This window comes from Pelophylax lessonae, assembly GCF_965119305.1.
Source record: "Pelophylax lessonae genome assembly, chromosome: 5".
NCBI lineage: Eukaryota > Metazoa > Chordata > Amphibia > Anura > Ranidae > Pelophylax > Pelophylax lessonae.
Genome location: NC_138772.1, coordinates 528,162,653 through 528,186,403, shown reverse-complemented (window position 1 = coordinate 528,186,403; position 23,751 = coordinate 528,162,653). Strand labels below are relative to the sequence as shown.

The 23,751-nt window shown below is 44.4% G+C and overlaps 1 protein-coding gene across 1 annotated transcript in view; it reads left to right on the top strand.

The window, feature by feature from the left end:
- Positions 1-19,198, top strand: part of DNAAF11 (dynein axonemal assembly factor 11) — a gene marked incomplete at its 3' end in the record, with an annotated part of 192,955 nt that extends 173,757 nt beyond the window's left edge. Inside the window, exon 12 of the mRNA XM_082259018.1 lies at positions 19,009-19,198. Coding sequence (XP_082115144.1) covers positions 19,009-19,198 — 190 coding nt within the window. The remainder of the gene's footprint in view (positions 1-19,008) is intronic.
- Positions 19,199-23,751: the final 4,553 nt, after the last annotated feature.

Below are 23,751 nucleotides of genomic sequence, written 5' to 3'. Positions count from 1 at the left end.
AAAGTCCAACATGTAGGGCTGCCATCAAATGAACCAATGAGCCAAAGGTTCCAACAAAGCTGGAAATAAAAAGAGAAAAGAGGCGCATCTAAGTGGTGTTCCAGGGTAGGAGTGTCCGTCATCCTGTGGGCGCCGCCATCGGAAACATTGTCCCCTCTTCACCGTTATGCCGGCAATAGCAGTGGATGGAGCAGGAGTGGGGACGAGGCTTGGAATGCAAACCAGACGAAACCGAGGCTTGGAGAGCGGGAAACTCCGGTGTCATGAATAGATGATGTCACTAGGCTGTGACGCGTTTCTAAGCTTGCTTGCTGCCGATGGCCACCCATCCAAATCCATTTTCTAGGTTAAAAAAAGCAACTATGATTCCGGTTGAGGAGTCCCCGGCCTTTAAGGACCCGGCTGACAGAAAGGTGGAGGCTTTGGTCCACCATATGTACACTGTGGCTGGTTCGGCCGGTTTTTACTATTGCCCTAGTGTCGCAAACTCACACCAAGTGGGCCAAGCTTTTATGCCGGGACCTGGAGGGGGAGCAGCTTCCCCCTGCCTTTGCTGAGCTGGCAGACCAGTTGGTCCAGGGGCTGCAATTTCTCTGTGATGCCTCTTTGGATGTGGCTCCTCTGATTGCGAGGCTCTGTCTCCGCAGTGGTCCTTAGGCGTGTTATTTGGCTTAAATGCTGGTTTGCGGACCAGACTTCTAAGAAGGCATTATCTGATCTCCCCTTCCTAGGGGATCGTCTCTTTGGAGCTTCCCTGGATGACATCATTAAGGGTCTCACGTGGGGGAGAGTACTTTTCTTCCACAGGCTAGTAAGGGCAAGGACCGTCGTCGTAGACGTAGTCCATCCTTTTCGGTTCATAAGAAGTGTTTTCTTCCCTTAGGGTCTCAAGACGAGGGATCAAAACCCTTCAGGGCCTTTTCCGGAGGATCCAAATGAACATGGTCTGGCAAGCTGGGAGCAAGCTTCTCCAGACCTGCAGACAAGGCTCCCTCAGCATGAAGGGGCGCCCTCACCCATATGTGGGGGGGGGTGTCTTCACTGATTTCTGGACCCTTGGACCTCCCTGCTACAGGACAAGTGGGTCCACTAAGTCATACGGTCATACGTACGCTACAAGATCGAGTTTCGTTCTTACTTTCCGGAAAGGTTTTTTCCCTCCAACTTGCGCCTGTCCCCAGACCGCTTACAGGGTCTCTTTGGGGCAGTGCAAGACTTGCTGAGCCAAGAGGTGATTATCCCTGTTCCGAATTCGGAAAATTATCAGCGGTTTTATTCAAACCTGTTTACAGTCCCCAGGAAGGAGGGCAAGGCGAGTCCAATGCTGGACCTCAAGGCGCTTAACTATTTTGTGCCGGTGCAGAAGTTCTGAATGGAGTCCATTAGCACAGTAGTGGCATCCCTGCATCAGGGGGATCTTCTTGCTTCTAACAATATCAAGGAGGCTTACCTTCACATTCCAATATATGTTGGTTACAGCGCTACCTCCACTTTGCCGTGGGAGAGGAGCATTATCATTTGCAGGCTGCAACTCACCTCCTGCTATCCAACAAATGGACATCTCTCCAGACCTGCATGCAGGTGCTGAGTCTGATGGTGTCTACCTTTGAGGCGGTTCTGTTTGCACAGTTCCATACGAGGTCCTTGCAAAGGGAAATTCTGACCAATTTGGACAAGACTCCGCAGACTGTGGACAATCCGATCCAGCTGAGTCAGGGCACGAAGGAGTCCCTGATATGGTGGCTTCATTCTCTGGCACTTCGGCTGGGAAATTCCCTCCTCCCCTTGTATTGGACAGTGGCCTGTCCGGCTGGGGAGGCAAGCATTCTGCTTAGGGCATCTGGATGCTGGAAGAGTCCAGACTCCAAATCAATGTCTTGGAACTCCAAGCAATCAGACTGTGTCTGGATAATTGGACGGATCTTTTCAGGGTGGCGGCTCTGGAGGTAGCAGGCATTCTAAGGTTGGTAAAACTGTTTGTTCCAGCCCTCTCTGCCATACACATTCCCGGGGTGGAAAATTGGCAAGCGGATTACCCCATTCGGCAGACGTTGGACCACTGGGAGTGGTCCCTTCATCCGGAGGTGTTTCGTCAGCTGTGTCTCCGGTGAGGCACCCCCGAGGTGAATCTGTTGGCGCCTCAGCTCAACAGAAAAGTGCAGAGGTTTGTGGCTCAGTCAAGGGATCTTCCGGTGAATGCCACAGACACGCTGGTGGCCCCGTGGGGTCAGTATCCTCTGATTTAAGCCTTCCCTCCTCTCAAGCTTCTGCCAAGACTTCTATGCAGGATCAAGGCAGAAGGGATTCTGGTCATCTTAGTGGCTCCGGACTGGCCTCGCCGAGCTTGGTACGCTGATCTGGAGCGGCTGGTCGCTGACATTCCTTGGCAGCTTCCTCTCAGGGAGGATCTGCTGTCCCAAGGACCGATCTTCAATCCTGCTTTACAGTCGTTGGCTTTGACGGCTTGGCTGTGGAACGCTAGGTGCTGAAGGATAGGAGGTTTGTCGGTGATTCCTACACTGTTGAAAACTAGGAAATCTACCTCTAGGAAGCTCTACCATCGTACGTGGAAGACGTACATTGTGTGGTGTGAGTCTCTTGGGGTTCTTCCTCACTCCTTCTCGGTGGCCCAGATCTTAAACTTCCTTCAGCGGGGGGGGTTGAACAGAAATTGGCCTTGAATACCATCAAGGGCCAGGCGTCAGTTTTGGCAGTCTTCTTCAAACGACCTTTGGCCACACACTCCCTGGTGCGTTCCTTTTGTCAGGGTGTCCGATATTTGGTTCCTCCAGTGCAGACGCCGTTGCCGTCTTGGGATCTTAATTTGATGCTTTCAACTCTACAGAAGCCTCTCTTTGAAAATATTCGGGAGATTCTCCTGCCTACACTGTTCCAGAAGGTGGCCTTTTTAGTGGCACAGGGTGTCAGAACTGGCAGCGTTATCCTGTCGTTCACCTTGCCTGGTGGCTCTTCTCCCCTGTCCATCGTTCCTTCCCAAGGTTGTCTCTTATTTTCATTGGAATGAAGACATTGTGTTGCCTTCCCCATGTCCCAGGCCTAAATATCCAAAGGAAATTGCCTAGCATGCCTTGGATGTAGTCTGGGCAATTAGGGTGTACCTGGCAGCTATGGAGTCTTTCAGAAAGTCAGACTCTTTGTGCTCACTGATGGACCTCGCAAAGAGTTGTCCGCTTCCTCTGCGACCATTTCCAAATGGATCAGACAGATGGTGGTTTAGGCCTATTCCATCAGCAGTTAGGTTCCTCATTTCCCTGTCAAGGTGCACTCTACTAGGGCGCTTAGTGCCTCCTGGGCTTTCCGTCATCAGGCCTCAGTGACACAGGTTTGCAAGGTGGCCACCTGGTCGTCTGTGCACACATTCACAAAGTTTTATAAAGTGGATGTGTTGGCATCTGCGGATGCTTCTTTTGGCCACAAAGTTTTGCAGGCTGCTGTTTAGGAGGACCTGATCCTCTTTGAGGGTGTATTGATTTTTTTCAGGTGGGCTCCAGTTGTTTTGAGCTCCTGTTGCCTGGTTGGCTAATGTTTAGCCTTGGGAAGTTTTTTGTTGTTCCCACCCCTCATGTTTAACACTGTTTTGAACATCAAAATGGTTATGAATATCAGGAGCTGTGTCCGTCAATAAACGAATGAAAAAATTTGATTTTTAACTTACCGTAAAATCCATTTCTCTAATGTCCATTGACGGACACAGCACCCACCCCTCTGTGGAGTTATAATTCTCCTGACACTGCTTGTAACAAAACTGAGTGGCTATAGCAGAGAGAGGGAGTATACCCTCTGGGACTGCCCATGGGTGTAGCCAGAATTATTTTCTGCCTAGTGTCCTACTCCTGTAGGGGGCAGTATAACCCAGTGGTTATGAAAATCAGGAGCTGTATCCGTTAATAAACATCAGAGAAATGGAATTTACAGTAAGTCAAAAATCCCATTTTTTTTTTTTTCAAGAATATTCAATAAGCGAAGTTGAGTTTCCCCTTTGGTAAAAATATCACTCCCAAAAATGTTTGCTAAAATCACTATAAACATCGATAAAATTATCATTATATTGAACAATAATTTTATACCACATTATGCCATACATGATTAATCATATGGGACTTGGTGTTATGTGTGCCTTTGTTTTTCATTAGCTCCTGTGCGGATAGGAAAAGTATGCTATCACTGTATGTGCTCCTGTGGTGCCTTCAGAAGCCCAGTTCTGTGTTATTAATATGTTCTTAGTAATTATCCCTAGGCGACCAAAGCATACACAGAATCTCCAATATATGTAAATATACGCAATCACAGTGACTCGCCATGATCATGACTCTGCATAATCAGCTTGTTATTCATTCATTTCACAATTAAAATAATAATAGTGATGGCACAGCTAGCATCACAGCCTGGGGGAATGTTTATTCTCCAGAAATTTACAGCTTCATATTTCTCCAGAAGATTTCTTGAGAAGTACAGCATGTCTTCCCTATGACAGCTGATATTTATCACTTCTTTCCAAATAATCTGGTACACATATGAGCGAACTACCTCCCTCTTGTGTGCAGGAATGCTGGTTAATAAATATATATATAATATAATTTATAATATATGTGTATATATATATATATATATATACAGTCAGGTCCATAAATATTGGGACATCAACACAATTCTAATCTTTTTGGCTCTATACACCACCACAATGGATTTGAAATTAAACAAACAAGATGTGCTTTAACTGAAGACTTTCAGCTTTAATTTGAGGGTATTTACATCCAAATCATGGGAAAGGTGTAGGAATTACAACAGTTTGTATATGTGCCTCCCACTTTTTAAGCGACCAAAAGTAATGGGACAATTGGCTGCTCAGCTGTTCCATGGCCAGGTGTGTGTTATTCCCTCATTATCCCATTTACAAAGGAGCAGATAAAAGGTCCAGAGTTCATTTCAAGTGTGCCATTTGCATTTGGAATCTGTTGCTGTCAACTCTCAATATGAGATCCAAAGAGCTGTCACTATCAGTGAAGCAAGCATCATTAGGCTGAAAAAAAAAACAAAACAAACCCATCAGAGAGATAGCAAAAACATTAGGTGTGGCCAAATCAACTGTTTGGAACATCCTTAAAAAGAAAGAACGCACCGGTGAGCTTAGCAACACCAAAAGACCCGGAAGACCACGGAAAACAACTGTGGTGGATGACGGAAAAAACAGTTGGCCAGATCAAGAACATTCTCTAGGAGGTAGGTGTATGTGTGTCAAAGTCAACAATCAAAAGAAGACTTCACCAGAGTGAATACAGAGGATTCACCACAAGATGTAAATTATTGGTGAGCCTCAAAAATAGGAAGGCCAGATTAGAGTTTGCCAAACAACATCTAAAAAAGCCTTCACAGTTCTGGAACAGCATCCTATGGACAGATGAGACCAAGATCAACTTGTGCCAGGGTGATGGGAAGAGAAGAGTATGGAGAAGGAAAGGAACTGCTCATTATCCAAAGCATACCACCTCATCAGTGAAGCATGGTGGTAGTAGTGTCATGGCGTGGGCATGTATGGCTGCCAATGGAACTGGTTCTCTTGTATTTATTGATGATATGACTGCTGACAAAAGCAGCAGGATGAATTCTGAAGTGTTTCGGGCAATATTATCTGCTCATATTCAGCCAAATGCTTCAAAACTCATTGGACGGCGCTTCACAGTGCAGATGGACAATGACCCAAAGCATACTGCGAAAGCAACCAAAGAGTTTTTTAAGGGAAAGAAGTGGAATGTTATGCAATGGCCAAGTCAATCACCTGACCTGAATCAGATTGAGCATGCATTTCACTTGCTGAAGACAAAACTGAAGGGAAAATGCCCCAAGAACAAGCAGGAACTGAAGACAGTTGCAGTAGAGGCCTGACAGAGCATCAACAGGGATGAAACCCAGCGTCTGGTGATGTCTATGCGTTCCAGACTTCAGGCTGTAATTGACTGCAGAGGATTTGCAACCAAGTATTAACAAGTGAAGGTTTGATTTATGAATGTTAATCTGTCCCATTACTTTTGGTCCCTTAAAAAGTGGGAGGCACATATACAAACTGTTGTAATTCCTATACCATTCACCTGATTTGGATGTGAATACCCTCAAATAAAAGCTGAAAGTCTGCAGTTAAAGTACATCTTGTTTGTTTCATTTCAAATCTATTGTGGTGGTGTATAGAGCCAAAAAGATTAGAATTGTGTCAATGTCCCAATATTTATGGACCTGACTGTATATAGTACCATTTAAAATGTATCCAAATTCTTTATTAATATAAATGTTGCATCAACACTCAAGACATGACCGTTCTGTGCCTCAGTGTATAGCACAATAGATATTGGATCGTCAAGTTTCACCCCAGGACCCACTTTACGGTATTGTTAGATTCAGTGGCGTAGCGTGGGTTGCCAGCACCCGGGGCAAGGCAAGTAATTTGCGCCTCCTAACCCGTGAATTATGTTCTGTCTGATTGTTGTATGTAAGATCATATGCAGTTCCTACCTAGTAAGTTTTCCTACCTGAGTACTGGTCATACTGAAATCTCTGCATGTACATGTACAAAGAATACCTACGTCAGCCCTGAGGGTCAGGATGGTGTGTCTTACAGGAAGTACAGGAAGATAGTGGAAGGAGAAGAGACTCACCGCATGGAAGCTCCACTTGAACTTAAAGGCCTTGGCTCTTTTCTTCAAGGTGCACACACTGCAATCCGAGTAGTCTTTGTCTGAGGAGGGTTTTGGCCCTACATGTCGAATGCATGTGATGAGTTTAGTGATCCTGCCTATGCCCTGCTAAGTGTCCAGCGTGCCCCCTTTCAATGCAGAGAGACCAGCGTGCCCCCTTCAATGCAGAGAGACCAGCGTGCCCCCTTTCAATGCGGAATGACCAGCATGCCCCCTTTCAATGCAGAATGACCAGCGTGCCCCCTTTCAATGCAGAATGACCAGCGTGCCACCTTTCAATGCAGAATGACCAGCGTGCCACCTTTCAATGCAGAATGACCAGCGTGCCACCTTTCAATGCAGAGAGACCAGCGTGCCCCCTTCAATGCAGAGAGACCAGCGTGCCCCCTTCAATGCAGAGAGACCAGCGTGCCCCCTTTCATTGCAGAATGACCAGCGTTGCCCCTTTCATTGCAGACTGACCAGCATGCCCCCTTTCAATGCAGAGAGACTTACCTACAGTGGCGGCTTCTCCTTAGTTCCCCGAGTCTCCTCGAGTCCTCCCGCCTCCTGCTCGGCAGCTCGGCCAATTGCATGCATTCGCCTTTCGGCCAATGAGGAAGCGGATTCCGCTTTCTGATTGGCTAGGAGGAGGATCCGTGTGACAATAGCGAAATATTTGTGAAATCTGTGACAACGCCAGACTGCTGACTCTGCTCACTCGCTGCTAAACTGACTGAGCAAACTGTTATGTCAGAGTCAGAGTGCATAGACGTGCGCAGCCTATGGCATTAGGGTGTGCACCTCAAACACATGTGCGTGTGTGTGTATGTATATATATATATATATATATAAATATATACACACACACTTTTATAAATAAATGTAAACAAACATTTAAGCGGTATTAAAACATTTTTAATTAAATAAACAATTATCAATGTATACCATAGATCCCATTTAGAGCAGGGTCCCCATAGATCCCCCTTTAGAGCAGGGTCCTTATAGATCCCCCTTTACAGCAGGGTCCCCAAAGATCCTACTTTAGAGCAGGGTCATCCATAGATCCCCCTATAGAGCAGGCCAGGGTACCCATAGATCCCCCTTTAGAGCAGGGTCCCCCCATAGAACCACCTTTAGAGAAGGGTCCCCATAGATCACCTTTTAGAGCAGGGTCCCCATAGATCCCCCTTTAGAGAATGGTCCCCATATAATCTATGGGGACATTTCTCTAAAGTGGGGAATCTATGGGGACCCTGCTCTAAAGGGGGATCTATGGGGACCCTGGCCTGCTCTAAAGGGGATCTATGGGGACCCTGGCCTCCTCTAAATGGGATCTATGGGGATCCTGCACTAAAGGGGGGGATCTATGGCATAGATCCCCTTTAGAGCAGGGTCCCTATAGATCCCCCTTTAGAGCAGGCCAGGGCAGGTCCCCCATATAGATCTCCCCCCTTACAGCAGGACAGGATGAGGTGAGGTCCCCCATATAGATCTCCCCCTTACAGCAGGACAGGGTGAGGTGAGGTCCCCCATATAGATCTCCCCCCCTTACAGCAGGCCAGGGTGAGGAGAGGTCCGGACCCTGGCCTGCTGTAGGGGGGATCTATATGGGGGACCCCAGAGTGACCTACCCTCACCCTGGCCTGCTGTAAGGGGGGATCTATATGGGGGACCTCACCTCACCCTGGCCTACTGTAAGGGGGATCTATATGGGGGATCATGTCCCCCATATAGATCCCCCCTTACAGCAGGCGAGGGCGAGGTCCCATCCCCCATTTAGTTCTCCCCCCTTACAGCAGGCCAGGTTCCCCATAAAATAGATCCCCTCTGAGGATCCTCTATGAGTAGCGCTACATAATCATATGGCTCCATCTAAATACACTCTTCTGTGCCTTTTATGTCCACATATAGTTGCATACTATTTTTTTCAGTGTTCTTCTCACACACTCAGTCAGTCAGTCACTACTAGCACAGCCAGCCCAGTACTACTCCAGTCCTGACTCCTACCTTTTTTTTCACCTGTCTCGGACCCGATCACAGCAGGCTAGGTTTTCTCCTCCTAGGTTTTCCTCCTGCAGCACCGTCTGACGTCTGTCACCACTGGCTCTCTCCTCTCTGGCCTCTCACCTGCCGCCGCTGCCGGCTTCTTCTGCTGCTGCCTGGCATGGTGGTTCTCTCCCGCGCTCAGCGCTGCGCTCGGTGGCCGCTGCACGGGTTAGTCCCTCCCCCAGATAGTCCCTCGCTCTCCGCACCACACGCCTGGCCTGTCTCTCCACCCCCCCCCCCTCCACAGTGGGCGACCCGGCAGCTCGGATCGGATTTGGGAGCCGAGCTGCACAGCCAGCACTGCAGTGAGAGTGAGTGAGCCAGGGGCAGAGAGCTGCGAGTGCGAGCGGCCGGCGGTGGCCAGCCTATGACAGACAGAGTGTGAGTGACAACTGACATGACACTGCGGAGCGGATGCGCCCCCCCCCCCTAGATGTTGCGCCCGGTGCTGCCGGCCCCCCCTGCACCCCCCACGCTATGCCACTGGTTAGATTTATTATCTAATAAGCAATACTGTACAATGTATTAATTACATACAATATCACAGAAGAATTTGTTGCCATTGCCAAAAATACAGCATAATATCAACACACATCATATACACAGTGTCATATATCTAATGGGTTATGTCAAACACAGGAGCGGAAACTAAACAATAAATAAATTAATTAATTAATTAAAAATAAATATGGGAGGGAGAGAAATAAGGCGATAGAACCCGACTGGGGACTCTGGACATATGTGGGGGGTGCAAGAGAATCCACATATTGGGGGAATTTAGGGAGAAAAAAATATGGTAGGGACGTATACATTTACAAGATAAAACATATCTATTTACCTCAAATTGTGACCACAACGGGATCTCAAATGTGTTTTTGCCTGATGCATTAGTATTTTGTAGACTGGTATATATCCCAATATGTATCAATAACCATTGGAGGAATAATGGGGACTCTTTTTCTGTAATACTGCCATGAATGTGTCCCTAAAATTGTGCATGTGCTGATGTGTCCAGATTTTTTCAAGGGTCATAGGGGACCTGTGCAGCATTGACGTGAATTAAGTGTCCTGCAAAATGTCATTCGTATGTAGAAGATTCAGAAGACCCAGCACTTTCATACATAACACTGCATAGGATTTAGTGCTTCTTCAAGGATTTGTGACCACAGACAAATCATTCATTTCCCCCCTGTGTAGTTAGTTAATTTGTAGCCATTGATTTTTACCGAGCAGCATGGTGGATAAGAGTTTAATGCTCTTTCCGTCCATCGCTAGTGTTCTATGCATGGCGTTTGTATTTTTTCCCCTGTGTTTGTGTGGGATTCCTTAACACATATAGGTTTCACCAGTGGCAGCCCATCCATTGGGGGCGCAGGGGCACTGCCCCTCCCCTTCTCAATACGTCCGGCCCCCTAATCTACATGCAGGGCGCCGTACGCATGGATTCCAATGGGGGATTTTTTTTTTTAAGCACATGATTAGAGCCAGAGGCTCTAATAGGCTTCAAAAAAAGGGTGGGCTTGTGGCGCAGAGCACTGCACCCTGAGCCCACCCAGTTGTGTGACACTAGTGAATGATTATTCGCTATTGCTCCACTGATTCACCTCTCGGCCAATCAGGAAGCAGGTCCTGAGACCTGTTTCCCGATTGGCCGAAAAGAGAAGGCATCCATTTGGCCAAGAAGGAGAGAGAAGACGGCCGCCAAGAGGGAACATGTAGACTGAGGGGGAAGCCACCGCTGCTGTTTGTCAGTCCCGCCGAGCGAGGTGAGTAAACTGGCACGGGGGGGATATGGGGGTGCGGGCTGGAGTGATTGGGGGGGTCCGTCTGCCGCCCGCCGCCCCCCCCGACTGATGGAGCACCAGCCGCCACTGGGTTTCACATGGCTTCATTTTGAAAGGAAAACTTATGTTGGATTTTAAAGCCTAATTCTATTTCCACCCCACTCCCCCACAGTCTTTTTTCCTCCTCCCTGCTCTCTTTTTTTCTTGTGTACATCTTCTGCCAAACCATATGACAAGCAGGATCCTCTTCCCTTCCTTTCTGGAGGTGGGGGGGGGGGGGGTTCTTAATGACACAGAGAGCGCCATTGATGTTTTAACTATACAGAAAACAGAAGTGCTACACTAAAAGTTTGAGAGTCCAAAGGGATGTTTTATTCAGTGAAAAAGAAAGCCAACGCGTTTCAGAGGTTCAGCCTCTCTTCATCAGGGCTTGCGTAATGTGTAATCTCTAAATGTGGCTGGACTTGACTAAAAAGCAACAATAATTATATGATATTGATTTAATAAAACGCTGCTTTAGACTCTTAGGGCTCAATTCACTAAAACTAAAATACCGCACCAAAAATAGCGGTAAAATAGAGCATGCAGTATTTTCCAAACATATTAATTCATTAAAAAACATTGCTAAAATACTGCATGCGCTAGTCCATTAAATGGTGCAGTATTTTAGTTGTAAAATATACAATCTTCTCTGCACTGAGCTGGTTGTTAAGGAGCCGACATCTGCCAGCCTCCTAACAACCAGTGATCCCCAGCTGCCAGCAGAATGTAAAAAAAGCAACCTGGTTCCCACATCAGCCATACAAGCCCCTTTAGGTTTCGTATGAATTGTAAGGGGGACCCAGTGCCAAAAACTTAAAAAAAAAAAAAAATGTCTGGTACGCAGTCTGGCTAGCTAGGAGAAGGCAAAGATGAGCATCCACCCATCCCCTTTCCTCTCAAACCATACTAGGTCACATGCCCTCAACATGGGGCAGGGTACTACCTAGTATGGCTTTTGGGGGAACCTCCATATAATTTTTGTTTATTTCTAAATGTCCAGGCTGTTGAAATCCCGTTTGACAGCAGTAATGAGTCACTGCTTGTTAGAATGCCAGTGAGTGCTGGATGCTTAACAATCAACTATTCATTTTCATACATTCATTAAAACGTGTGTGACTAGACCACAACTTATTTAACAAACTTATTTATTTATTTATTTTTTGTGAATTGACTTTTAGATCAGTTTTTGCAGCATTTACTATATGCTTCTTATTTTTGCAGAAAATACCACATGAACTGATAATGAGTTGAGATTTTCAATATTGCATGTGATATTGGGATCAAATGAGTCATGTGATCCAAATGTCTCATGCAATATTGCTTTGTGAATTGAGCCCTCAGACCTTTGGTGTAGTGTTATTTCTGTTGCCTTTATAGTTGGATGTGTCTAAATCCTACCTCTTTTTTGGGTTGTTTTGTGGTATTTGCAAGCAGCCTACCCAAGCAAGTTAGCTGTATCAATGGGATTGCCTTGGCAACACCAGGTAACAATAATAGAAGATGTAATGTCTGTGTATTGATATTTTGTCAGCATTGTTCTCTTTAGCATCGTGCTGAACCCTAGGCCAGGTGAGGATCCCTTTCCAGGGGCTGTGTCCATGATGCTTAAAAACTATCTCCGCCCCACGCATATACACTATAATATAGAAAACAAGAGAAGGGCGCACCGACCTAGTACAATATCATAAGACATTTCGCAGGGCAAACATGGGAGAACCCAGGCAGGCCGGAGGGGGAATGAAGCTAAAAACTCAACCCGGCCAGTTGGGCTCACATAGATGCACCACCGAATCCCATGAGAGGAGGAAAGGGGCAAGGGGATTTTAATGGTGCTATAAAATTATAAGGTAAAGCAACTCATAGACACATAATAATCCTGTTTTTTCTATAAAACACAATTTTTATTTCAAAAATTCCATTAAAACACTTTAAGCCTTATACAGAGTAAATTCATGACATACAAAATGTACATCTAAATCACGAATCACAGTATAAATATATAAAAAAGGGGGGGGGGGGGCTACGGACTAATAAGCATGATCCAGAAGAGGTTATCAAACCAGGAATCCTTGCTTAATAGATCAAAATATGGTCCGTGCCCGAACAATGACTTGACATGTTTCGCAGATCTTAACCGCTTCCTCAGAAGTTTCTGTTTTAAAATATACACTATGGTAGATAAACAGAAAATGAAATGTCAATATCAAAATACATAAACATTACACATTGCAGCGTCAAATTTATACAGGTCACCAGCTATGGTCCTCCCATGCAGTGCCACCACCACCAATAGATCGTAAGAGGGGAAGGAGGTAATCCCAGCCACATCAATTAACCCCCCAGGCGGATGTGGTGTCGCCTAAACGGAGACCGCCACCAGATCATGAAGAGATATAGCCACGACCGAGTGCCTATAAAGACGTGGATGAGCGAGTTTGGGGTGGAGGAACTTGACTGGCCTGCACAGAGTCCTGATCTCAACCTCATAGAACACCTTTGTGATGTATTAGAGCACAGACTGCGAGCCAGGCCTTCTTCCCAACATCAGTGCCTGACCTCAAAAATGCGCTTCTGGAAGAATGGTCAAACATTCCCATAGACACACTCCTAAACCTTGTGGACAGCCTTCCCAGGAGAGTTGAAGCTGTTATAGCTGCAAAGGGTGGGCCAACTCAATATTGAACCCTACGGATTAAGACTGGGATGCCATTAAAATTCATGTGTGTGTAAAGGCAGGCGTCCCAATACTTATGGAAATATTGTGTATGCTTTAAAAAACCTTTACCTACTCTCACTGGTCACATCGTTTAGTTTGCCTGTCTTTACCTTTTGATGAATGTGATCTGTAAGTCTTGTTATTTGGTCATACAACACGGTGCCAAAATTAACCAAAGAGCTTTCTTTTTGTTGGTATTTAGGAACAATGTTTTAGAATGAATAGGAAGAAAGAAAAAAAAACATTTTCTTACTTAAAATAAAATGACAGGACAGTTTGATAACCCCAATATGACCCCCTTTTCAGAAAGCAGACACTCCAAAGTAATTTTATTTTTTGCCACAATTTTTTTTAAATAAATTATGGGGTTGAAACGTGGAGCTCTGTAATTGGGCTCTAGATATATTTTTGTACAGTTTATACACAGAGGGAGGTGGTGAAGGGTTAACCACTTAAGCCCCAGCCCTATTTCGGACACTTTTTGTTTACAAGTTAAAATCAGTATTTTTTCCTAGAAAACTACTTAGAACCCCCAAACATTATATATGTATATTTTTTTTTAGCAAAGACTCTGGAGAATAAAATGGCGGTCATTGCAATATTTTTTGTCACGCGGTATTTGCGCAGCAGTCTTTAAAACGCCATTTTTTTGGGAAAATGTATGAAAAATCACATTTCACTGCATTTAAAAAATACTAAACAAAAATCAAACAAATCCTGCGCTAACCCAATGAGTGTAAATTTGTGAAAAAATTGTAACAGATAAAGAAGCAGCTGTACACTTGACCAATAGTAAATCAACAAAAGTATAAATCCAAAATAGTGCAGCGCTAATAAATATAACATGAACACACAGTGTAATAATAATTAAATGAAGTGAATCATGCAAAAAAATAGATTGTGCATATGAGGAAGATGAATAAAGATAAAAACTGAGAAAAAGTCCATAAGTGGTCCAAATGAATAATCCAAAATGACAAAGCACAAGTCCCAGAGAAGTGATGCCAAAAAACCAGAAGGCTTGTATCCCGAGGTGGTTTAGGAGTACACCCGTGCATATACAATCTAAATGGCAGCTTACCAGAAAGAGAGGCCTCCGATTTAATGGAACGGCCACATACGCTTAGATGTAAGACCCAATAGAGCTCATCATATAGGAATCAGGAACCAGGAATGATCAGTTGCACACTGTAAAGCTTATGGACTCCGAGGCTCATATCACATGTATAGAGGGAAATGAGAGGCACATAGCATAATCCCGTTTCCAAATAAAAGCAAATTTAATAATCAATTGCACTTACAATGAGAAGACTTGAGACGAGTACAACAAACATAGCAGCAAAAACAAACCGCGGCGTCCTGCGTGTATGAATCGATACAGCCGGCGTCTAGGGGGCGTGATAGTTCTGCATCCAGTACCGCTCAACCGGTTTCGTCAGATGTGACGTCGTCCGGGGCGTGGTTAAAAAATACTAAACAGTAAAGTTAGCCCATTTTTTTTATATATTCTGAAAGATGATGTCACGCCGAGTAAATAGTTACCCAACATGTTACGGTTTAAAATTGCGCACACCCATGGAATGGCGACAAACTACGGTCAATAGACGCTTTAAAATTGTTTAACAGTTACCAGTTTAGAGTTAGAGTGTAGCTCTTTTTTTTTTTTAATTGCTGCTCACGCTCTGGCGATCGCGGCGATACCTCACATGTGTGGTTTGAACAGTGATTTAATTCGCGGCTCGACTTCCGTATACGTTTTCTTTCGTGCCTATTTATTTTATTTTTATTTTTTAACTTTATTACAGGTTTTTTGCAAAAAAAATCTGATCACTTTTATTGCTGTCACAAGCAATGTAAACATCCCTTGTGACGGGATAACGATCGAGCGGCTCCCGAGCCGCATCGGTCATTACCGACGGAAAGCCGACCGTTGGCTCTAAACCACAGTACCGGGATGGTGCCTCTAGCTAGAGACATCATCCCGGTATAACCCCGCAAAGTTTGCCAACGTAGCCCTACGTCACTTTGCGGTACGTGGTTAATGTGCAGTGGGGTGGATGGGAATGAAAAGCTTAATGTGCAGGATAAGGGGGGTAAAGGGTTAATATGAGTCACATGCAGAGACAGGCTTGGAATCACATCTGTAGGAGAGCAGGGAGGTAAAAGAGTATTTTAGGCCCCTTTCACACGGGCATTCCGATACGGTCCATCTGTCAGTTTTTTAGGCGGACCTGATCGGATGCTCCATGCATCCCTATAGAGCAGCGGATGACACCCACTGCTCTCCGATCCGATCCTGTCCGTGGAATCTGGACGGATGGAAACCCTATTTTCCATCAGTCTGGAGGATCGGATAGGATCGGATGAAAATGGACAGGCGGTCCGTTCTCATCCAATCTCCCCATAGAGGAGAGCGGGGATCTGAAAGCTCTATCTCTGCAAAGTAAGTGGAGACAGACCTGTCATCCGCCTGCTCAGCGGGGATCGGTGGATCGATCCCTGTCGCACCGCCCACGTGAAAGGGGCCTTACAAATTATCTCACAATCAGTGAAAATTAATGAATGCATCAGCAGCTGCTGCAGATCCATTCATTTATCAACCATAACTTACTACAATTCCTATCCTTCCTCTGGGGAGGGGCCCGCAATGTACACAGTAGCATGGGATTGCTGTGATTGGTTATCACAGCATTCACAAGGTACTGAGCTGCTTGAATGGGCTTGGTACCGTGTCTGGGTATTAAGCCATCTAATAAAAGCTCTGTACACAGTGATTAGTGGGAGCTATGGCCACCCAGAGATCCAAAATGAGCTACCAAGAGCTTGCCATAATCCAAGTAAACAGACAAAAAAAAAAAGGAAAAACTCAGTTGTAGAAGACAACTGAGCAAAATGGTGGAGTTTAACCACTTTAGCCCTGGAGGATTTGGCTGCTCAATGACCAGACCCTATTTTGCGATTTGGCACTCTGTGACTTTAACGGACAATTGCGCGGTCGTGCGATGCTGTACCCAAACAAAATTGACTTCCTTTTTGTCCCACAAACAGAGCTTTCTTTTGGTGGTATTTGATCACCTGTGCGATTTTTATTTTTTGCGCTATAAACAAAAAAAGAGATACAATTTTGAAAAAATAATATTTTTCACATTTTTTATATGAAATTCTCAAAAAAAATGTAAAAATCTAAATTTTTTAACATTTTAGGCCAATTTGTTTTCTGCTACATATTTTTGGTAAAAAAAAAAAATCGCAATAAGTGTATTTTGATTGGTTTGTGCAAAAGTTATTGCGTTTACTAACTACGGGGAAGTTTTATGTCATTTTTTTTTTCTTACTAGTAACGGCGGCGATCTGCAATTTTTTGCGGGACTGCGACATTGCGGCGGACATATCGGACCCCTAACTCACATTTTTGACACTTTTGGGGGTACCAGTGACATTACTCCAGTAATCAGTGCTAAAAATATGCACTGTTACTGTAATAATTACACTGGCAGGGAAGGGGTTAACTGTACTGGTGATCAAGGGGTTAAATGTGTCCCTAGGGGCGTGATTCTAACTGTCAGGGGGCGTGGCTTGTGAATTAATCACAGAGACATGCGATCCTATGAAAGCAGGATCACATAGCCTCTGTGATCACTTCAGGGAGAATGACAGAGGGCTGTGTTTACATCAGCCGTCTGTCCTTCTCTCTCTGCTGCGGGAGATCGCAAGTGGCCGGCGGCCATCGGAGCCGCCGGTCACACGCGCTGGCTCCCCAGCTAACGAGCGGGGGCAGGAGCGTGCCGCCGGCGGAGCGCGCTCGCCCCCTAGAGTCTCCTGTGCGAGCGACGTAGTACTACGTCACGTTGCACAGGAGCGCCTGCCTGCCGCAGTTAAACTGAGGTGGGCGGGGCTGAAGTGGTTAAAGACACATCATGAGATAGGCTTGGACACAAAACTATATAAAAAAAAAAGCATTTATTAAATTCAATTTTAAAATAATCTGTACATAAAAAAGGATGAACCTGACCAAACAAAAAGATTCTAAGTCATCCCACATAAAGATACATATTCCTGACCCAATAAGATTACGTATCAGACCTTGCGTGGATATGAGAATGTACATCTGCTCAAAAGTTAACGCATTTTGCGGTAAACTTCATCAGGACCAGATGCAGACAATAGTATTCTTCTCCAAACAACGCAAGGCAAAGAATTGACTTTGGGCGGACACAGGGAGTAAATAAGGCCAAGGATCCCAATCAAAGTTTGCACTTGGGTAAATGAGAGGTAAATATATACAATTAAGAGCTGGTAAACCAAGGGCGAATACATAGAGCCTGGGTCTATTGCTTCTAAGTATAATACTTTAAGCAGTGTGGTAAATGTGAGCTGAAAAATGTGATCCCAATAAGATATGTAATGTCTAACTTGCGATAGCTTAGTTGCAAAAATCAAGTGGAAGTTGTAAATGCCACCAAAAATAAAGGAAGCCCAGGCCAAGGGCATCACCCTAGATGATGAACCCCATATAGCCAAACAAAAAGGGAAGACCCTTAGACCAGGCCAGTAAATGTTTCCAGGATTGTTTGCCCCTCATACATGACCAACCATTGGGTCAGGAATATGTATCTTTATGTGGGATGACTTAGAACCTTTTTGTTTGGTCAGGTTCATCCTTTTTTATGTACAAATTATTTTAAATTGAATTTAATAAATGCTTCTTTTATATAGTTTTGTGTCCCAAGCCTATCTTATGATGTGCCTTTAAAGTCCACCATTTTGCTCAGTTGTCTTCTACAACTGGGTTTTTCCTTTTTTTTTTGGCCACCCAGAGATGTTTTCTTCATCAGCGTTTATAAACGGCATTCGGGAAATAACAGTCTACCAATCTGCAAGTCTAAAGCCTAGTACACACGCAACGAATTTCCGCTGACCAGTCATCCGTCTTTTGTCCAGCGTTGTGTTTTGTTGGTTGGAATGTGCTCTAGACTGCACTGGAATTTTGTCGACCGACAGAATTCTACTTCAGAAGTGATGTCATGTGTTGGATTCCTTTCTTTGTGTTCTTTCATCTCTGATCATGCCCAGTCTTGCTCATAAGATTTTTCCCTGTCGAAATCTATACTGACTGCACGAAAATCGGACGTGTTTTGACGGTGGACAAAAAATTTTATAGCCTGCACACCAGATTTTTTTCGGCCGAAAAGTCGGAGTCGGTTGTCGAGAGCACCATACTAACAAGCCGAAAATCGGCAGATCGGTCGACGGACGAAAATTCCCGGCCGAATTTTGACTCGTGTGTACGGGGCTTAAAAGAGCCCTTAGAATTTCCCTGAAAGACAACCATTCTCAACCAGGGCTCCTCCAGAAGTTGTGGGGGGCTTCTTGAGCTGTTGCTGATTTACCACCTAAACGTACCTGGGTAAATTTGGGTCCAACACTACATGACAGAGCCAGCGGTATGACCCAATGTTTTTTTTTTTTTATAGCTATCTGTAAGGACTGCTGTAAGATAAAGTTATCATTAGATATTGTGATCACGTCATCAAAGAAACCAGTAAGAGTGATTCAGCAGGTGATCGGTTGGATTGGAGTGTCCCTATAACAATAATGTAACAGAAGGTCCTACAAGAGTTTTTGAGTTCTGACCAAAGACACTGACTCACTGGTTACTAGAATGGTACGTTATGTTTCCAGAATGTCTTTCCAGCTTTCACTCATTCTTGCTTTTCTCCTTTATTATCAGCAGTGTGAAAAGAAGTGAACAGCTGGAAGTTAACCCCGATGTCTACTCCTTCCCCGATGTAACCAGGATTGTCCAGGACAAGGACAGCAGGGGCCAGGGACTCCTCCAGCTGAACACCTGCAGAGCAAAAGATGAGACGGAGAAAGATAGCGAGTTTACTGATAATGATGAGGTTCCCCCTCTTGTATGATGAGGAAAACACCTGGGACAGTTTGGACGTTGTATCGTTTTATCCAGTGTTAAGCCAGCCGCTGCTCTACACCAAATGTATAGGCAAAGAGCTGCAGAAGCCTGCCTGAGCCAAATGCAGCCTCAATCAAATGCATTAAATGAAACTACACTGCACCCGGACCACAAACCAAAAACGCTATTTATTTCATTTTCAATATTCAAGCCAGCTCCCCCATCCATCCATGTCTCCATGCTTTATTTTACTGAGAAATCACTGTGAAAAACACCCCCTGGCATTTCTATCCAGGGCCATCTTAAACAAGGGCAGATAATTAATGTAGCATTTACTTCTTGGAATCCATCTGCCCTTAGTTCAGGCATGCATGCAGAAGGCAGAACTGAGAAACCTCATCCTCCCCTCCTGAGGACCCCTGGGATGTATGACACCATTTTGGCCTAGACCAGAAACCAGGAAGTAACCTAAGAAATGTAAAAAAAATAAAAAATTAATAAAGTTTAAAACCAATACATATGATATAATTTTTCTATCTGTTTATTAATACTAGCAGCATAAGGATTAACAATAGTCAATGCTAATTGAGAGAGTGAAGTTTCACTTTAATTTAAGAAGAAAGAGCATTTTGAAGTTGAGCGTCACACAGATTTGAAAACAGAACCTAACGCTGTTCCATTTTTATCACTACATAAAATGTAAGTTTATTTTTTTAATGGAAGCAGTCAGTGTAAGTACTTCAATTTGAGCTGGTATCAGCCTCATCATCCACTGTACAGCAGAGCCTAAAGTGGGAAAAAAAAGCCTAACTGTAAGCCCCTGTTTACATCGGCGTGATTTGGCATGTCAAATTGCTTGCCAAACCGCAGCCTATTGCCGGCAACGGCACTGTCCCAATTGGTGCGTTTCCGACTTTGCGGTGCCACACCGATTTACAAAAGTGGTTCCTGCACCATTTTTGGCAACTTCGGGGGCGATTTCAATAGACATCTGTGCATGAACCTGCACAGATGTCTTTCAAATTGCCCCCGAACTCACACTGCAATGCAGGTTTGAACTCGTGCGAGTTCAGCTGAACTTACAAACCCGCGTTCAATGTGAACGAGAGCTTACATGTTTCCTATTCTACCTATCCTTCCTAACCTGGATAATAAAGATGTGATTACTGAACCACATGAAGACCAGGCTTTTTCTGGCACTTTTTGTTTACAAGTTTAACCATTTCTGGATCGGAAGGATTTGCCCCTTTAAAAACCAGGCCATTTTTTTGGGATTCGGCATTGCGTTATTTTAACTAACAACTGCGCGGTCGTGCGACGCTGTACCCAAATAAAATTGATGTCCTTTATTTTCCCCACAAATAAAGCTTTCTTTTGGTGGTATTTGATCACCTGTACAATTTTTATTTTTTGCGCTATAAACAAAAAAGTGCGACAATTCTGAAAAAAAACAATATTTCTCACTTTCTGCTATATAACATTCCCAATAAAAAAAAATTAAAAATCTAATTTTTTCATCATTTTAGGCCAATTTGTATTCTGCTACATTTTTTGGTAAAAAAAATCCCAATAAGCGTATATTGATTAGTTTGCGCAAAAGTTATCGCGTCTGCAAACTAGGGGAAAGATTTATGTCATTTTAATTTATTTTTTTTACTAGTAATGGTGGCGATCAGCGATTTTTAGCGGGACTGCGACATTGCGGCGGACAGATCGAACCCCTGACTGACATTTTTGACACTTTTGAGGGGACCAGTGACATTACTACAGTAATCAGTGCTAAAAATATGCATAGTTACTGTAATAATGACACTGGCAGGGAAGGGGTTAACACCAGGGGTGATCAAAGGGTTAAATGTGTGCCTAGACCAGTGATGGCGAACCTTGGCACCCCAGAGGTTTTGGAACTACATTTCCCATGATGCTCAACTACACTGCACAGTGCATGAGCATCATGGGATATATAGTTCCAAAACATCTGGGGTGCCAAGGTTCGCCATTACTGGCCTAGGGGGTGCTTTCTAACTGTGTGGGGGATGGGCTTATGGAATCAACACAGGGACCTGTGTTCCTAAATAGGGGATCACAGGTGCTCTGTGTTGATTGCGATTGTTGTGTTTACAACAGCAGACCGCCGTTCTGTCTCCATGGGGAGCGATCAAGGGGTGCCCTGTGGGAATCGCAGCCGCCGGCCCCACAGATCAGCTTCCTCGCTGGCGAATGGGCGCGCGCCTACTCCCACGATCGCTCCCGCGAAGCGCCATACGGGTTCAGCGATTCGCGGGAACCTACCACCGTATAGCTGCGGAGGCTGGTGGTTAATGTAGAACCCCAGGCAACATACAATTGTTTCTTAACCCCTTAATAGCCAAATGTAATACAAATCTTGATACCTGAGCATAGTTTTGCAACTTTGGGTCAGTAAGTCCTTGCTCACACGGGTATACCTATGTGTACACCTACATGGGTGCCGTATTAATTACTTCTTAAAAGAGGAGCTCCAGGCTACCTCCCAAAAAAATAAAAGTCAGCAGGTACAAATACTGTAGCTGCTGACTTTTAATTTTAGGACACTTACATGTCCAGGGATCCAGCGATGTCCTCATTTGAACCGACTTTTCGATTGGCTTCAGGTGCAGGCGCCGGCATAGCAAGTAAGGGGGACAGAAAATGAAGCCTTGCGGCTTTACAGCCAGTTTCCTACTGCTCGAGCGTGAGCTGGATCAATGCTGCAGCCATCTAGGAGAATAAATGTTCATTTCTTGTAAATCCGCACTTCTCTTCTTTTTTTTTTTAAGGAAATTTTATTGGGTTTTCACAAAACAAAAAGATACAAGAAGGTGAACCAAGTCAGGCCCATTTCACACATGCTGTCCGGTCGTCCGTTTTTCATCCATCCGTTGATGGATGAAAAACGGACATCAATGCATCTCTATGGAAAAACGGATGACAACGGTTGATCATCCGTTAACATCCGTTTTCATCCGCTTCCGTCAATGTCTGTTTTTTGAACAGATGGATGCCCTATTTTTCATCCGTCAAAAAAATAGAATCAGACGAAAACGGATGTAAACTGACAACCAGATGAAAAACAGATGAAGAATGGATGAAAAACAAATGAAAAAGGATGCAAAACGGATGAAAAAGGACGAAAAACGGATGGAAAGGGATGAAAAAGGACGAAAAACTGATACATTTTGACGTGACTGAACTGATGAACTGAACGGACCGTATGTGTGAAAGGGGCCTAAAAGGCAATAAAAACAAGAAAAGAAAAACAGGTGAAATAGCTTGTAACTTGAACACATTAGCTGAACCTTTAGAGCCGGTTCACACTACCGCGACCTCTAAGTCGCCTCATAAGGAGCGACTTGTTAGCGCGACTTTCAGCGCGACTTATCGCTACTTCAGCGCGACTTCAGCGCGACTTGTATGATAGACGACTTTGTACGACTTTGTATTTGGCCAATCAGAATATGTGTTGTCATTTCCTCATTGCCCACCAAAAAAAGTTCTTAAAAATTGTCGTTTTTGATAGAGAGCCAATTATTCAAAAAAAAAATAAATAAATAAAAATTAGATTTCTTTGGATTTAGTGTCTGGGGGGTCTAAAAAGTGTACCTGTGAAGTTTCAGCTCTGTAGCATGTCCAGAACCAGAAAAAAAAGATAATTTTTCTTAGAAATTTTATTAGAGCAGGGATGGGGCTCCGCACCTTTTATGCCAGGGTGACAGAACTCATCCATGTCAGGGTGAACGCCATAAGAAAAAGATAATGTTTCTTAGAATTATTAATAGAGCAGGGTTGTGGCTCCGCTCCTTTTACACCTGGGCGTTTTTGTTTCAGGCGTTTATTGGGCTTTTTTTGGGCGTCTTTGGAGGCAGGCATGACATCTGAACTTCTGTATAGGGGTATATACACACACACACATACATACATATATATATATATATATATACACATACACACATATAGGTGTGAAAGGAGGGTAACACCATCCCTGCAAATAATTTCAGTAGCGCAGGGATAGGGTTCCGCTCCTTTCACACCTATATGTGTGTATGTGTATATATACATATATGTGTGTGTGTATATATACCCATATACAGAAGTTCAGATGTCATGCCTGCCTCCAAAGACGTCCACAAAAAAGCCCAATAAACGCCTGAAACAAAAACACCCAGGTGTAAAAGGAGCGGAGCCACAACCCTGCTCTATTAATAATTCTAAGAACAAATTATCTTTTTCTTATGGCGGTCACCCTGACATGGATGAGTTCTGTCACCCTGGCATAAAAGGAGCGGAGCCCCATCCCTGCTCTACTAATAATTCTAGGAAAAATTATCTTTTTCTTATGGCGGTCACCCTGACATGGAAGGGTTCGTCACCCTGGCATAGCAGTCACAGTCAGTTCACCCTAAACTACACTACTATCACCCTGACACTTAACACTTTCCCTACAGAAACTAGATTATTGAATCTAACAATAGTGGTATATAGTACCCTAACTACACTGCATATCCCTTTCCTCACACTAAGTGGACCACCAGTGCCATGTAT